The 16,061-nt window shown below is 40.2% G+C and overlaps 2 protein-coding genes across 2 annotated transcripts; both read right to left on the bottom strand.

Moving 5' to 3' along the window:
• Positions 1 to 44: 44 nt before the first annotated feature.
• Positions 45 to 11,582, bottom strand: LOC122048151. Its single transcript, XM_042609750.1, has 13 exons — positions 11,364 to 11,582; positions 8,830 to 10,719; positions 7,269 to 8,126; positions 5,301 to 6,119; positions 2,558 to 2,671; positions 2,102 to 2,168; positions 1,673 to 2,059; positions 1,348 to 1,600; positions 1,169 to 1,279; positions 845 to 1,095; positions 566 to 765; positions 302 to 484; positions 45 to 229 (listed from the first exon to the last, which is right to left on the bottom strand). The coding sequence occupies exons 2-13, from the start codon at positions 10,512 to 10,514 to the stop codon at positions 67 to 69; spliced, it is 5,091 nt and encodes a 1,696-aa protein (XP_042465684.1). The 5' UTR covers positions 10,515 to 10,719; positions 11,364 to 11,582; the 3' UTR covers positions 45 to 66.
• Positions 5,102 to 5,971, bottom strand: LOC122045309 (dehydration-responsive element-binding protein 1F-like). The gene has a single exon (XM_042605471.1). It carries the CDS (start codon positions 5,927 to 5,929, stop codon positions 5,300 to 5,302), a length of 630 nt encoding a protein of 209 aa, XP_042461405.1. The 5' UTR covers positions 5,930 to 5,971; the 3' UTR covers positions 5,102 to 5,299.
• Positions 11,583 to 16,061: the final 4,479 nt, after the last annotated feature.

The raw sequence follows: 16,061 nt of genomic DNA, 5'->3' as shown, positions 1-16,061 counted from the left end.
AAGAAAGAACTCCTGATTCATTCTTTCTTGTTCTAACTATTCACACAATGATTCTACTGCGGCCTCCTAGGAGCTTGGAACGCAGATGCCAACATAACCGAAGCCAACTACAAAGAAAGCGAGTGCCTGGAGGAAGAGGAAGATGTAGAAGTGGTTCCTGCCGAACGCCACGTCGCAACACCCACAGAAGACGAGGTACGCCCCTGTCCATATCTCCAAGAGATGCATCCTGGTTTCAACCGAGAAATGTCACAGGATCCATCGAAGAAGAAGAAGATGCATCTATGTATGATTCTGGTACCTTTCACCAATTCTGGTTCTTGGCTTCTTTGCTGCTTTAGTCTTCATGGCCACTCCGAGCTTCTCAGTGACTACCCATTCGTTCACTCTCCCAGCTTCCAGCAGCCCAATGAAGGTCGCTTTCGTCCTGTGCAACGACATGGCGTTCTCGAACAAGATCCAAAACACGAGCAAGTGAAGGGACCTGCAACAGCTCGATGATTGAGGAAATAGACGAGGAGTTAATTCAGTAACGAATTGATTGATTGATTGATTATATATATACCGAGGGGATCCGACGACGTTGAGAATAGTGATGATCGAAGGGATGTAGATTGCGCCCCATTTCGGTATTTCCACCTCAGGAACTAAGACAGTGGCGGGGATGATGACGCAGAAGAAGATGAAGGTGACGACGTGAGCTATGACCTTCCGGACGAAGAAGAAACTGTAGATCAAGTGAACTTTCTTCCAGAGAGTGACTTTCTGAATTGCAACGGAGAAATAAATTAACAAGCTCGATGGATCAGTGTTAATTTGAGAGAGGAGATTGAGAACTACTGACCTTGTTACTGGCTATTTCCATCAGCATTTTTCTGAAGAGATTTGCAGGGCCGCAAGACCAGCGGTGTTGCTGATAGCGATAGGCCTTGAAGGTACTCGGCAGCTCGTTCTGAACCTTGAGATCTCCGAGGAAGATGAACTTCCAGCCTTTGAGGCTTGCTCGAACAGCCAAATCCATGTCCTCTACTGTGGTTCGATCCTTCCAACCTCCGGCTTCGTCGAGAGCTGCTATTCTCCATATTCCGGCGGTCCCTGAACGCCGGTGATGTAATTGGGAGTTAAATTATCCTTGAAATTATTGAGATTAGAGAAGTGGAAGGCTTGCCGTTGAAGCCGAAGAAAGCGTGGGTGGAAGATCCAACTTCCTGCTCCACCGTGAAGTGGTAGTCGAGCGATATCTCCTGCATCCTCGTCAACAAGCATTCATCTGAATTCACTGCAGAGTCGATGAATCAAGTTAACTTCTTTTGTTTCGTGATACTGATTGATTGTTAAATTAGCTACCGAATTTCCAACGAGCTTGGACGAGAGCGACGTCAGGATTGTGGAGGAGGAAGGGGACGGCGCGGCAGAGGAAGTCGGGCTCCGGCTGGAAGTCGGCGTCGAAGATGACGACGTAGTCGCAGTGCTTGACGTAGCTCCGCTTCATGCCCTCCTTGAGCGCGCCGGCCTTGTACCCGTTCCGGTTGTCCCTGATCTCGTAGTTTATGTTCACGCCCTTGCTCGCCCACCGCCGGCACTCCGCCGCCACCAATTCCTGCGATCCCGACGACGCCCGATCAATCCTACTCATTGAGGCTAGTTAATTAGTCTTCGATTCAGTAATTACCTTGACGAGTGGGTCGGTGGAATCGTCGAGCACTTGGATGATGATGCGGTCGGCGGGCCAGGAGAGGCCGCAGGCCGCGCCGATGGACAGATTGTACACCTCCTTCTCGTTGAACATCGGGATTTGGACGAGCACGGTGGGGTAGGAGGCCGAGCCGCCGAGCTCGACGTCGTCGTCGCGCATGGGCTCCCACTTATACTGCTTCTCCGGCCGGCGGCCCGTCGCCTTGATGAGCACGAAGACGACGGCCATGTACGCTTTCTCTACGACCAGCATCGCCGACATCGCCAGACAGACCGCCACCGCGGCCTGCAGCAGCGGAACCACCACCGACGCCTTGATCACCCGCCAAACCGTCGCCACATGCGCCGCCACGGCCTCCCGCCTCTCCATTTCGACCAAACAAATGCAAAATCAATCGACGCTCGCCTGAAGATAAACCAGAGCACCGCCGGTATTTATAAAGCGGAAATCAATGGCATCGCCATGGATCCATCTATGAATTATAAGAAAAAGATTAAGAATTCAAGATTCGCCAAGGGGACACGCAGCTTTATCATTCGATCTCCGTCCCTCGCCCAAAACCACAAAGACAAAAAGAGAATCACCAACCAACAGCAAACAAGAGCACGTGAGAGGTGCGAGAGTGTGGCTTCGTATTTATCCTCTTCTTCAGTCGCCGGATTCTGCCATGAACGTAACTTCGCGTCTTGTTAACCCAACGTGAGGTGTCGAGGAGAGAGCGGGCGACAGAAGGAACGGCCGCCTACGCCAGCGAGTGAGGGAGGGAGGAGCGAGGAGGAGAAATGGCAGGACCATGAAGAGCCTCGATCGAGAGGTTGTAACCACGTTCCGGAAATAAACAGCGCCAGCTTAATACGTCACCTACCTCCAACAGCAAGGAGGAAGAATATGGCTAGCTCGGTGTAAATCTCGGCGCTGCCATTGATGGAGTGCGCTGGAATCCTACAGTTGCTAACGCTGCAACCAACAACCTCGCTGATGCCGGTGAAGTGCAATCAATCTACAACTTTGTGGTTCAGAACCTGGTTGAGCAAAGTTTTTTTTTTTTAAATTAATTTTTTTAATTGATAATTGGCCTAATAACTTTAAAGTCTTTCTTAAGCGAGTTAAAAGGCTCTGCAGTTCGAACCTTTTTTTAAAAAATTTTGAAATTAGATTGACTGAATTTCTAGATTTACCTAGGTAACTTTGAAATATTCATCCATATTGAAATTGGAACTGTGATACCCTTAATTATTTCTCTAAATATTTTTTTTACCACCGGACCATATTTGTAGGGATCAATTTGGTTTTTCCGTGTTTATGTTATTGGAGGTAGATTATACGTGTAAAACTAAGGGCTTTTAAAATATATATATTGCACATCTTTATTTTGAATGACGAGACATCTCATGTGAACGATTTGACATGACTAAAATTTAATTTTTGATTTCCCCTATTATCTCATGCAATAACTCCTTTTTCTCTCATACAAAGTGGTGTAAATTTTTAGTGATGGTTCGTAGAATCAAACATCACCTTTGAAACCAACATCAATATGATGCTGGTGGTACTTATATCATCTTAGTGCTGATTTGTATAAATCAGTACTAAGATAATAGGTATTGGCACAACTAAATCAATGTTGTCCACCTTGGCGTCGATGCTAGTGTTGGTGCTAGTTTCTATAAACCAATACCTACAAACTAGCACCAATGTACTGATTTGTAGTGTTGATTTTTATAAACTAGCGCCAAGATGAATGATGTTAATTTAGAATATCTCTAATGTAAGATTTTTAAAGAGGTTTATGAAATGAAAAAGTTGAACAAAAAAGTTTTAATCATTATGGATACAAAATTTGAAGTTTATAGTTTAAGAGCAATAGTGAAATATCAAAATTATTTTTTTGTCTTGAAATTGATGTAATATGCATGTAGTCATGTAATTACATGTTATGAATTGGATCACACAAAAATCATTTAAAACTTTAATTATTTGAGATGTTTCATTAGGTTTTTAGAATATTGATGTGGCATGATGTGATATATTGGAATAATGGAATCATAAAAAAAAACTTTTGTAAAATTCTAATCATAGGAGATGCCTTTAGTAGTGCCAGCACTATCAACATCACCTTAATATTGATTTTTACAAACCAGTACTAAGGTGAATAGTGTTGGTTTGGCGGTGTCAGCACCAAGATGGTGCTGATTTTTATAAATCAGTACTGCCTTACATGCAATCAAAGAAGAGAGAAGAGGAGTTTTCTTGGGCCGGTGTTGTGATTAAGGCACGGGGTGTTACCACATATGTCATGGGGTCAAAACTTGACACGTCCAAGCATGTCTTCCCCCATGCCTTGACCACTTCACTAATGGCTGGTAACCACCCATGATTTACCTCCTCCGAGTTGTCCTAGGGATGTGTTGGTGGGGCGTTGGGGAAAGCGAATCACTTTTTGCCACTGATAGAGGATGCAGGATAGAACTTAGACAGTGATGATGCTGAGCCACGAGTAGAATGGACAGAGATCATGGGCGATGTTGTTTGATACCTCAACTTCGGTACCTCGTATGGAGAATGAGTAGGCAACCAACATGTGTTGTAGAGAAAGTGAGAGATGGTACACGAGTTAGTACATGTACGGTATTATGTTTTTCCTTTTAGATTTGAAAGTTCATCAAACATGACATAAGGGGTTTCATGATTATTTTTATATGATTATACATATTTTGATGATATATATTTACTTTTTCATTAAAAAAAAAAAGAGAAGAGAGTTGTTACATGCAAATTATAGAGAGAAATTAAAAAAAAAAAAATTGGTCATGACAGATCGCTCACGTTAGATGTCGCCCACATTCACTATATATATATATATATATATGATTTTTCCATTAACAACGAAGATGAGGATGTCTATAATAGAGGGTGAGAGATATTTTTTTTTTCTTTACAACATATGTCTATAGAAAATTGACCAATTAACCCCGACTGTAATTCTCTAACTGGCAGTTCTTATGCATTAGCAAGATCATATAAAGAATTGAAAATAGTTTAACCAAATTAACATTTCCTTGGATCCCTGTTTAAGCTCACTTGTCATGGGCCGAGTGCTGAGTTTTATTCCACTTCGATTGTGGGTCCATCCTCTAAGGATAGCCTCTAGCCTTTCTTAGGGACTTAGATTTTGTTTTTTTTGTTTTACTAATAAATCAACAAATATTATAATTTAATTTTTTGTCTCTCTTTTGCTAGTCCTAGCTCTCTAGTATCTATATATGAAAATTTAGTTCTCTCCACTTAAAACTAAGCTACATAAATCTTCCACTTTCTCTAATTGATCTATCAATAAATATTTACACACGAGGATATTTACACATAAACAAATATTGTAACTTATACTTTCTCAAACTTATAAAGTGAATAACTACATCAGTAAATATTATTACACATTTTCATTGGGACTTTGAGAAAAAAATTAATCTCAAACAGACAAAAAAAAATTACATTTGAATGGATCACAAATAATTACTAATTAACTAATTACGGAAGAAAAATGAATGAAATGATATAAAGGGTGTCATTTTCATTTTCACCCCCAAAAAATTTACTAATTAACTAATCCATCGTCCATAGGGAGATGACGTCACCGGCCACGTAACCGTCGTCCTCCAGCTCCAGTGTCTCCCAATCGAACGCCCTGTGCATCGCCGGCGGCGTCACCAGCATCCCCCTCGCCATGTCCTCCAGCAACCCAGGCAGGTTGAACACCGCCTCCTCGTCCAGGAACACCTGCATCGGAGCCGCGGCCGACGACGATTGCGGAGAGCGGTCGACGGCAGCGCCGGCCATCATACCGGCTGCCTCTGCCGCTGCGCGGCGGACGTCCTCGGGCGCGGCGGAGCGCGCCCGAGGCAGCGACGCAGCGGAGTCGGGGAAGTTGAGGCGGGCGGAGTCAGGTCCGCGGAGGGCGATGGCGGCGACGTCGTGGGCCCGGGCGGCCATCTCCGGGTTGGGGAAGGTGCCGAGCCAGATGCGGGTCTTCTTCCGCGGCTCGCGCACCTCCGACACCCACTTCCTGCCGCCGCCACGCGAGCGCACGCCGTGGTACACCGGGTGGCGCGTCTCCCGGAACTTCTTCCGCCCGTCCTTGCGCTTCGGCGAGGGGGCGAAAGGTCTGGCGGAAGAAGAGGAGGAAGAGGACGACGGCGAAGAAGAGGAGGAGCAGTCGTCGACGTCCATGAGCATTGTGCAAGAAGAGGAGGAGGAGGAGCAGGAGCGATTGAGGCGCAGAGTAAAAAGAGTGTGCGGGCTATAAATCGAGGGCGCAGCGCGAACTGTGTACGACGCATCGTATGCGGCGAAGGCAACCTGACCACCGCGGAGTTGACGCGCGGGGACCAGGTCAACGCAAGATTCAAAGGAAAAGGCGTGGAAACTAAAAAGAAAACGTTTTTGGAAAAGTAAAAAATTAGGCTGGGTTAAGCAAGGACGGAAACGGAAACCATCTCACGCGACGCTGAGATCACGCCGCCGTCGCTGTCGCCGCCGCCGCCATCGGCCACGTGAAATGTGTCGCCTGGGAGACTACGTGTCGTGCGACGGGTCCGTGATTGCCCCCTGTTGGGAGTTCGTTCGGTCCCAGAGAAATAAAAAAAATAATAGAAAACGATAAAGGGGAGAAAAGGTAAGTCACCCTCCATGTCATTTGATAGGTCGGTAAAAGATAGTGTGCCCGTTCTTATCGTCCTGTCAATTTATCTCGTCAGAAGAAGATGAATTATGAGTAACTATTATATTTTAGAAATAGTATTTGACCTATGAAAAAAATATTTACCTTAGCTATATTAAAATTTAAATTTTAAATCTTAAATTAATAATATCTCATACACTAGGCCCATTAGATCATCTCAAGGAGATCATAATTCAATTTATAATCAAAAGTGGTGGAAGTCTAAAGGAGATTTTTTTAACGAGACATATCTTCGTTGAGAATAATAAATCTGTACTCTCTAGCCAATTTAACAAAAGTAGAAACAATAGAAAATAATCAAATGGTTCATTATTAAAAAGTCCAAGGTACATTTGTCAACCCAGAACAAGAAACATGGATATTGTCAGCTGGAAAATTTTAATCGTTAAGCTAGAGGCCAATGTCCACAATCAACTACAAAAGAACCACATTTGTGGAAATTATGATGATTAATCAAGTCTAGACCCAAAACCCTAAACCTCCTTCCAGAATATAGAAGGGTGTGTCTGTTCTCTGATCCTGTAGTCGACTGAACTTGAAACATAAAGCTGGTGTTAATACAATAAGATTCCGGTTGTGGACAAACAGGATATATATAGAGAGAACACACTTAGTGGTGCCAAACATATCCGCCAAGCTTTAGTTGGCTTGGGTGAAGAAATCAAAATGAGAATTAGAAGCTACAAGAGGTTATTTCTTCTGAATCATATTCTCGTTATTAACAAGGAATGGAAATTTAAGCCTACATTTACAAGTACTATATGGTCACAACAGGTAGGAAATTAAGGACACCACGACCAAGCATATTACACTCTTCCACAGAATGTATATCACTAAAAGAGCTCAAATTCTACATTCTCTCCATTTGTCCTAAAATCAAGACACTTACCTTCTTTTTTCTTGCGAAACACCACAGGAGTGCCAATGTCATGACTTCTTGGTGTCTCAGGAGGTGCAGCGCATCGTATTAGAGCCCAATTTAATCCCTCGAAGAAGGGGTGCAGCTTAATCTCAGCAGCACCTTTCACTGATCCCAATCTATGCTCTGGCTCTTTTACTAGCAGCCCTCTGATCAAATCCCTAGCGTGAGAGCTGACATATGGATTCTCAGGAAATTTCAAGCTCTGTGAAATCACATTCATCAATGTTTCATCATTTCCAGGTCCCTTGAATGGTGTTCTACCAAAAAGTAGTTCATACAATAAGATCCCATAGGTCCACCAATCAACAGCACTACCATGTCCATCTCCTCTGATGATCTCAGGCGCCAAGTACTCATGGGTCCCCACAAATGAGTTGGAACGTGCATCCGTGGGTTCCACCACAAGCTGGGGAAGTGGCCTGACCTGCCCACTGACTTCAGATCTTTGCTTCCTTGCTTTACCTTCTGAAGACGATACCAAACGGGGTGTGAAACAAGAAACTTGAACCCATGATGGTTGAAGACAAAGAGGATCAATGCAGTTATTTTCAGCACAAGGCCCTGAGTGTTTCTTGGATGATTCTTCTGTGCCTGATGATGATGATCTGAGAAGGATCGGGCTTACTGAGCATCTGAGAGACAAGTCAAAATCTGAGAGCATAATATGGCCATCTTCACGAACCAAAATGTTCTCTGGTTTGAGATCCCGGTATATAACGCCTTGCATATGTAGGTACTCCAATGCAAGGAGGATTTCTGCGACATAAAACCTGCAGAAGCCATAGCTAACAATTAGTTTGTAACCGAACATCATAGTAACCGGCCAACATATATGGAACTTTATAAAGAAAGAAGTAAACATAATTTTGTTACAGCCAGAGCTGGAATACACATATGGGTACTGGAATCTCTGACAGCCACTATCAAAACTTATGTACAATGTGTTTCATTTAAACTTTAGTTAATCATAAATCAATAATTCTCATATCTAAAACCTAATTATAAATCTCAATTATTAAGAAACATAACATTTAGGTGGAAAAATAAACCAGCAAAGGATATTGCACATCTCTAGGTAGTCTAATCTCTTTCGTCTGAAGATTCTCTTGAATTATTTTGCACCTTGAAAATATTGCACTCTCCCTCACTTTGAAATGAATTTGGAGTAACAAATACAATTCTCTCAATTAGCTTGCTCATCTGGAATAAACAGAAAGAGTGACATAGTGAACCAGCATCAATTGGATGTCATGCTGTCAGAATATATATATTTGACCTATTAACTGCTTAAATTATGAAAGAAGTCCATTTCCATTTTCTACTTTAGCACATGCAGTAAAATAGCAACTCCAGAGGAATATAATTTGAGTATCATGGATTGGATGGGACTTGAAAGACAGAATTTAACAACAACAACAAATGCTTCCTAAGGCGCCATAATCCAGCTAAATAAAAACTAATTTTCCAATGTACCTGGCAGCTGGCTCACAAAAATTCTTGCCAGATTGCTTCTGTCGAAGCACATGTAGGTCACCACCTGGGCAATACTCCATGACTAAACATGAAAGGTTATCTGTCGTAAAATGAGCAAAGAGGGTTGGAAGGAAGGGATGATCTAACATTTGTAATATCTCTCTTTCGGTTTGTGCTCTCAGCATCTTTTTCCTGCTAACCAGGAAATCAATATCCATGACCTTCAATGCAAACAAGCATTCCGAATCAACCAACTCTGCAAGATAAACCGTTCCAATATCTCCACAACCAAGTCTTTTGAGAAGCTTAAAATTCTTTAAGCCTAAGCTTCCTTGTTGGATTAAGTTGTGCCGGATTGCTATCCATCTTGAATCCTTTGACATGTGAGGCCTACATCCTTTGCCACTAGCAATGCTCAGATGACTTTCTTCACTGATGCTGGTGTTGCTACTATAGTCCCCAATGCTGCTTTTTGAACTGTGAGAGCATTCACCCTTTTCTCTAGGTCTAGAGAATTCACTTGATTTTGCACTGATGGCCTTGCTGCTGCCATGGATATTTAGGGTAGAAAGTGTTTTGCTTTCTGCACTAACTGCAGCAGCATGTTTCGTAGTGCTAGATGCAGGAGTGACAAGTTCTTTAGGAAACGATTTGGTCACAGGTATGCTGCATGGAGGGGTGACATGTTCCTTTGGACGACACGATTTGGTAGTAGGCGTAGTACATGAAGGAGTGGCAGGCTCCTTGGAGCAAGAAGGATTAGCAGCAGATGAAGTTGCACAACTTCTGTTCACATCACCGTGTTTGATGGATTTATTTGATGCTGATGCTGATTCAGACTTTCCTTTCTTTCTGACATTCTTGTTCAGATGCACTGGCTTGTTTGAATGTGGGTTCACTACAGTCTTGCACGAAGCAGCAACTGGCCTTGAGCTAGATTTGGTTGCTCTTGAAAATGATCTCCCTTTCTTCTCCATCTCAACTGCAGTCGATTGATTATCACAGGACCCTTCTGATGTGTGTTTAATTACATCTTGGATTCTAATCTTAGTTAACTTGGGTGTAGGTACAGCAGAAAGAGGAGATGAAACAGTGCTCTGAGTAGACAATTCTGCATTTTTGCCTTGACCAAATACAATTGTCTTTCTTGATAAATCTCTTGAGGCTTTATCAGGCAAGATGGATATTTCAACTAAATTTCTCTTTTCTCCATTTAGAGAGAGAGCAGAGTCACTTGATTGAACCACCACAGATGCATAAAGACTTTTGATTGTCCCAGCCTCAGAAGTTCTAGATAAGCTAATGGGTTTCGACATTCTCTTCATAGCAGCCATCTCTGATGCCTGGGTAATGCATAGCTTTCTCAAGGCTTGTTTTAAAGTGACAGATTCTGATATCCCTATTCCTGACGATCTAGATACTCCAACTTCAACTGGCTTCTTCATAGCATTCTTCCGCACCAAATCAACAGCAGGATGACTTGTAGGACCAAGAATCCTGGATGAAGTCCTGCGATCGATTACCCTCAATAACTTTTCAATGTTGTCTTCAACATCCACGTATTTACCATCTTGCAGATTTGGTTTGAGTTTAATTCGTAAAGTCTTCGATCCGCCAAAGTAACTATCCAAGTTTGGCAAGTCGTCGTCTTCAACAATCTCAGAAATGCCACTAGTTGAGCCCATTGATAGGTAATGACTGAATTGAATCCGAGAATCTACCCTAACAACACTAGATATGAAGTGACTATCCCATCTCTCAAAGAACCATCAAATGGAAATGGAGCAATAAAATAAGAGACAAAAGCTGCCTTCATTCCATGACAATATTTATTATCTAACTTAAACAACTTCCACTAATGCCTTCCCCAAATCACTACCAACCATGATCCTGCGACAGAAATAAAACTGATTACATGAATAGTATTCTTTCAACCACAACTTCACATAGTAAACCAAATGCCATCAAGAACATGAAGAAGCCAAAATCATTTGTATGTTTTACCCAAAATGAGAAAAATCCAACCAAAATATCTTCAGATAGAGCTACCGATAACTTTTTTTTTTTCTTCTAGACCAAAATATGAGCACGACACATACTAACCGCTCTACCAAACTAACTGAAAAATCCTCCCATAAAAACCTTTCGTAATAGCAAAAGAAATATTTCACGTTCTTCTCTATATAGTCCTCCAACTGTAGCTCAAAAATTTGAAAGCACAGATTCAGAAGATCAACCTGAGGACTCACCACACGGAAAATCAACCCGTTCCCATTTCTGCCTTTCCGAGACAAGTTTAATCATGGCAACACACGGAACTCATCGTAGAACACAAAAATAAAATCCTAATAAAAAAAAAATGGTTGAGCAAAAACAACAGTTCAAATCGCCCGCTGGCACTATCATTAAATCGAGTAGAAAACGACCGAGACAGAAAAGACATCTCCCAAACCAAATCGCACAGCGAAACAAGTTAGAGTCGCTCAGGAGTTGACCGCCGTGGGTCAAGGAAGAACAAGAATTAGCAGCCGTACCGTGAAAAGATCCACCGCCAACGCCCGGCGCCGGTCCAGATCGACGGACAAATCCCCTTATCTCACTGGAGGAGAGAAGCGAGGACGGAGATTAGGGTTAGGGTTTTGGAGGCGGAGAGGAGGGAGGAGGAGGAGGAGGAGGAGGAGAAAGCGGCCGCAGAGCAGCGGCAGGAACGAAATGTGGCATCACGATTCACGAGGAAGAGCTCGGACGATAGAAAAAGAACAAAAACAAAAAAACGACCGTAAGATATAATTACGGAAAGAAAGAGGGTGACTTCGAAAAAGGGCCACCGTTTTGCCGAGTTAAATTTCACTTTAGCCCATGTGTTTTATCTTATTTCTTTTAGAAGCATGAGGGCCCGGCCGATGAGTTGGCTTCCAACGTCTAATAGTGATGCGTGTGTGCATTATTAAGAGAAGCTGTTCTTCCTATGAGCTCAATTCTCATTGTGGAAATGAGGCACAATGCAATTTCGTAGACTAATGCCAAATTCTTGATGATCATGACTAATGATGGATTTGGTGTAACAAACAAGATGTACCCTTATATCTCAAGGTCGCAATCGATCAAATTAGCCTTCCGTAACAAGGAGCCCTACGCTACGATATACTACGCGACGCTACTCGGGGCCGCATTAGCTTTGGAGTTAAGTTAGCCTTCCGCGGAACATGGTTGCTTTTGTATTATCATAATTGACCTTTTGATTTAGAGGGCAGCTTGGTCTCGATAGGTAATGGGTCGTTGTTGTCCGTATGAGATAAGATCAAACTTTGTTGATTATGTCTTTATTGAGTGAGGAGGGGAGTGAAGTTTTTGGTCATTGTACAATGGAGTTTTCGATAATTCTAGTGTTCAGTTGGTGATTTTCCATTCTAAAGTTGGCTATCAGATCAATTTAAAATACAATTTATACACAATCGACCTCTAGAATATTCGTTTGTATTAAAATTCAAATTTCATTCTCTGATTGATTCTCTTGAATATTTTATCAGTGCGTTACACGCATAGGGCTGACAACACTCTTTTACCACAATGTTCAAGTTAATTTATTATGCCTCACTCAAATGAAGAGAAATAGTAAGTGGGCGTCCTTAATGGGCACTTTATCTATAATTTAATCTTAAATATACCCTCGACGTAGTGTTGTTATAAAAACTAACAACTAATTTCTATTTATATTATCTGATCACATGATTAATTGTGATTAGATAACACTCATTTTAAATGTACTGAGTGTGACTAAGATCTTTAGTTTGTTTTGTTTATTATAGAAGTTAACATGTATCTTTTACATTGTATAGAAATTAACAATTAATTTCTATAAGTTGTAGAAGCTACATACTTAATTTTTATATGACCAAATGATTAGATAATATAAAAATATTGTAAAAAGTTTGTGTTAAATGCGTCGCACATTTGACTTTAATTGAAAATGGAATGTCTATCAGATGATTTTACAAAATGACGGATGTCCTTTTGAATTTTACCTATATATAAATGTAAGTTATGCTATGCATCGCATAGTGCGCAACAGTCTGTGACTGTATGGTGTGCAGTTTTTTCTTTTTATTAGTTTGTGATTAAATCATTTAGGATTTAGGAATTAAGATATAATATTAAGTATAAAAAAAAAATTGAGATATACACGGGTGGAAGGCGAGCAATTATATATATATATAATATAAAATTATATATATATATATATATATATATATATATATATATATATATATATATATATATATAAAATGATATATTGCACGACGCTACAGTGCGTGACTGTACGCGTCATGTAGTATATCAGATTTTTTTATATTTTTTTAAATTTAAAAATAATTAAAAAATATTTTTAAGATTTTATTGGTAAGGTTCAGACTTCCTAAATATTTTAATATAAGGAAATGTTGAATTTTTTAAATTTAAAATATTAAAAAATAATTAAAAAAAAAAAAGAATGTTGATACGGCTACAGCGTCGCGTAACATATCACAACACTCTCACTCTATATATATATATTATGAGAAAAGGCTGAATGAGAAAATATCAAGTTTGGTGTGCTAGATTATATATATTTATTTATTTATAGTTTTTAGGGTAATTTAGTTTTTTTTTTTCCTTTTCTATTTAGGGTTTAAGATTTCTTAACTTAGCCATATAAGGATTTATACTTTGTATTTCTAATATTCTTTTTGGATTTGATAATACAATTAGCTTTTTCCTCTTGTTAATTTCTATATGACATCAGAGCGAGATTCTTCTTCTCTAAATTTTTCTATCACCTCCTATTACTGCTTCTTGTTGTTGCTATCGCATCTGCTATTGTCGATTTCGACGCCAACGTTCTTTTTTGCCGATTTCGACGTCGACGTCTTATACTGTCGATTTCGACGCTGATGCCTTATACTGCCGATTTCGGCGCTGATGCCCTGTGTTGCCGATTTCGACACCGATGTCATTTTTTATCGATTTTGGCACCGACGCCTTATGCTGTTGATTTTTACATTGATATCCATTTTTGCCTCGGATTCTTCGTGTGACCACGGATCGTCCTAACACTAGTTTTCACGGATTGTCACCATGCCCGATCATTATTCTTATCAAGGTATTTGTACAATTTGATTATTTTAAGCGCTATTGATTTTGTGACCATGCCTGGTTGTACATATGCTTTATGAAAATCTGATCCGTATATACTAAAGCAGTTTTAACAACTCCTTATTTCACAACACTCTGCCATGTCAACTTCCTCTCAACAGGTTTATCATCATATAGTATTTTAGGTATATCTTCATCCTTATGGATTTTGGACTATGGTATCTTCCATCATATGTTATTTAATTTATCATCTATTATGACTACTGATGGTACTCCTATGCCATGAGTAAGTATTGGTTCAATTGTTATATCTTGTTTATCTCTTACTGATGTTTATTATATTCTGAGTCTTACTTTAAATATTGTTTATGTTAATCAATTATGTGAGTTTGAATACCTAGTTTTTTTTCTTTATCCAATTATTATATTCAGGATCTGCGATCTCAGAGATTGATTAGGACATGTCGTACGCAAGGAGGACTCTGTGTTTTGGATCAACTCAAAGTACTAGAAGTTGTAGCTTAGAGTGTGGGTTTATCATCTTTCCGTCTGAGTTGTTTATATTCTAATTTTTATTTGTGGCGCTCTTGTTTAGGTTGTTTCAACATCTCGTTTGCATATTTTAGCTTCTACATAAGTGATGCAGCGATGGAGGGAGGCCTACCTGGCACGAGGTCAATTGCCAGGGTGGAGGTCAAACTCAAGGCGGTTAACGCCCGGGTGTAAAAGGGTCGAACAGAGGATCATTTCAATAGACAGTCGGGCGGTCATGCCCCGACTGGCAGGAGTGTTGGTTACTACTCGGAAAACCTAAAGGTTCCACTGTACAAAATTTTGTACAAAGGTCTGAACCTTTTCCTAGCTACCATGTGTTCTTTTAAATTAAATTTTGGATCGCCTGCGGAACTTAACACGTTTGATCCAAAACTTAATCTATTTGTTCTTTTAGGTTTTGACTTGGATCTCCTGCGGAACTTTACACGTTTGATCCAAATCACCTAAGTTATTAATTCCATTAAATATTAATTTTCAAAATTGGTTCCCAGTACTGACGTGGCGAGGCACATGACCTTCTTGGATATGGGAGCAGCCACCACCGACTAGACAAAACCTTTTAAGGAAAGCTAATATTTAATTTCCTAAAATAACTTTAGGTTAACCGAAAGGAACAATCAAATCACAAGGAAAAGAAAAAACAAAAGAACACAACATCGAAAAATATATTCGAAATACTAGAATCGCATGCCTCTTGTATTTGATATTATTTCCAAAAATAACTAGTATGATGCGGAAAGGAAAAATTACTAGTTATACCTTTTAGAAAGACCTCTTGATCTTCTACCGTATTCCTCTTCTAAGCTTGGACGTTGTGTGGGCAACGATCTTCCAAGATGAGAAAACACCTAAGCACCTTCTTCTCCTCCTTGCTAGGTTCGGCCAAAACAAAAGCTTCACCAAGGATGAAGAATAACACCAACCAAGCTCCAAGGGATGCAAGCTTTCTCTCCTTCTTCTTCTTCTTCTCCAAGTAGTATCCGGCCACCACAAAAGCTCCAAGCAAGAGATAGGTTTCGGCCACCACAAAGAGGAAGAGAGGGAGGGAGGATGGCCGGCCACAACACCAAGGAAAAGAGGGAGAAAACAATATAAGTTGTAACCCATGAAGGCACCCCAACCCCTTCTTTTATATTCCTTGGCTTTGGCAAATAAGGAAATTTATTTATAATAAAATTTCCTTAACTTCCCTTGACAACAATTAATTAAGAAAAATTAAATAAAATTTCCTAATTAATTGTATGTGGTCGGCCACCTCATGTAGAGCAAATAAGATAATTTTAATCAACAATTAAAACTTCCTTATTTGTCTTTAGAAATTTTAAAAAATAAAATTTCCCTTTAAAATCCCTTCATGGTTGATAAAAAGAAATTTCTATAATTTTAATTTTTCAACATGTGAATAATTTTCAAAAAGAAAAAATAAAATATCATTCCAATCTACAAATAAGGAAAGAGATCTAATCTCTTTCTTTAATCTTTTGTAGATCCTTTTAAGAGAGATATTTTAATTTTAATTCTCTTTAATAAATTATATCTTCCAC

The sequence above is a fragment of the Zingiber officinale genome, chromosome 2B, assembly GCF_018446385.1.
Source record: "Zingiber officinale cultivar Zhangliang chromosome 2B, Zo_v1.1, whole genome shotgun sequence".
Classification (NCBI taxonomy): domain Eukaryota; kingdom Viridiplantae; phylum Streptophyta; class Magnoliopsida; order Zingiberales; family Zingiberaceae; genus Zingiber; species Zingiber officinale.
Note: the sequence above shows the minus strand (reverse complement) of the source record. Positions and strands in the feature narration are given on the sequence as shown.

Coding starts and splice junctions, on each gene's coding strand:
- LOC122045309 (XM_042605471.1), bottom strand. CDS start 5,929: ATGCTCATGGACGTCGACGACTGCTCCTCCTCTTCTTCGCCGTCGTCC.
- LOC122048151 (XM_042609750.1), bottom strand. CDS start 10,514: ATGGGCTCAACTAGTGGCATTTCTGAGATTGTTGAAGACGACGACTTG. Junction 1,280..1,347: donor CCAAGCTCGTTGGAAATTCG/GTAGCTAATTTA, acceptor TCGACTCTGCAG/TGAATTCAGATGAATGCTTG. Junction 1,096..1,168: donor CGCTTTCTTCGGCTTCAACG/GCAAGCCTTCCA, acceptor ACCGGCGTTCAG/GGACCGCCGGAATATGGAGA.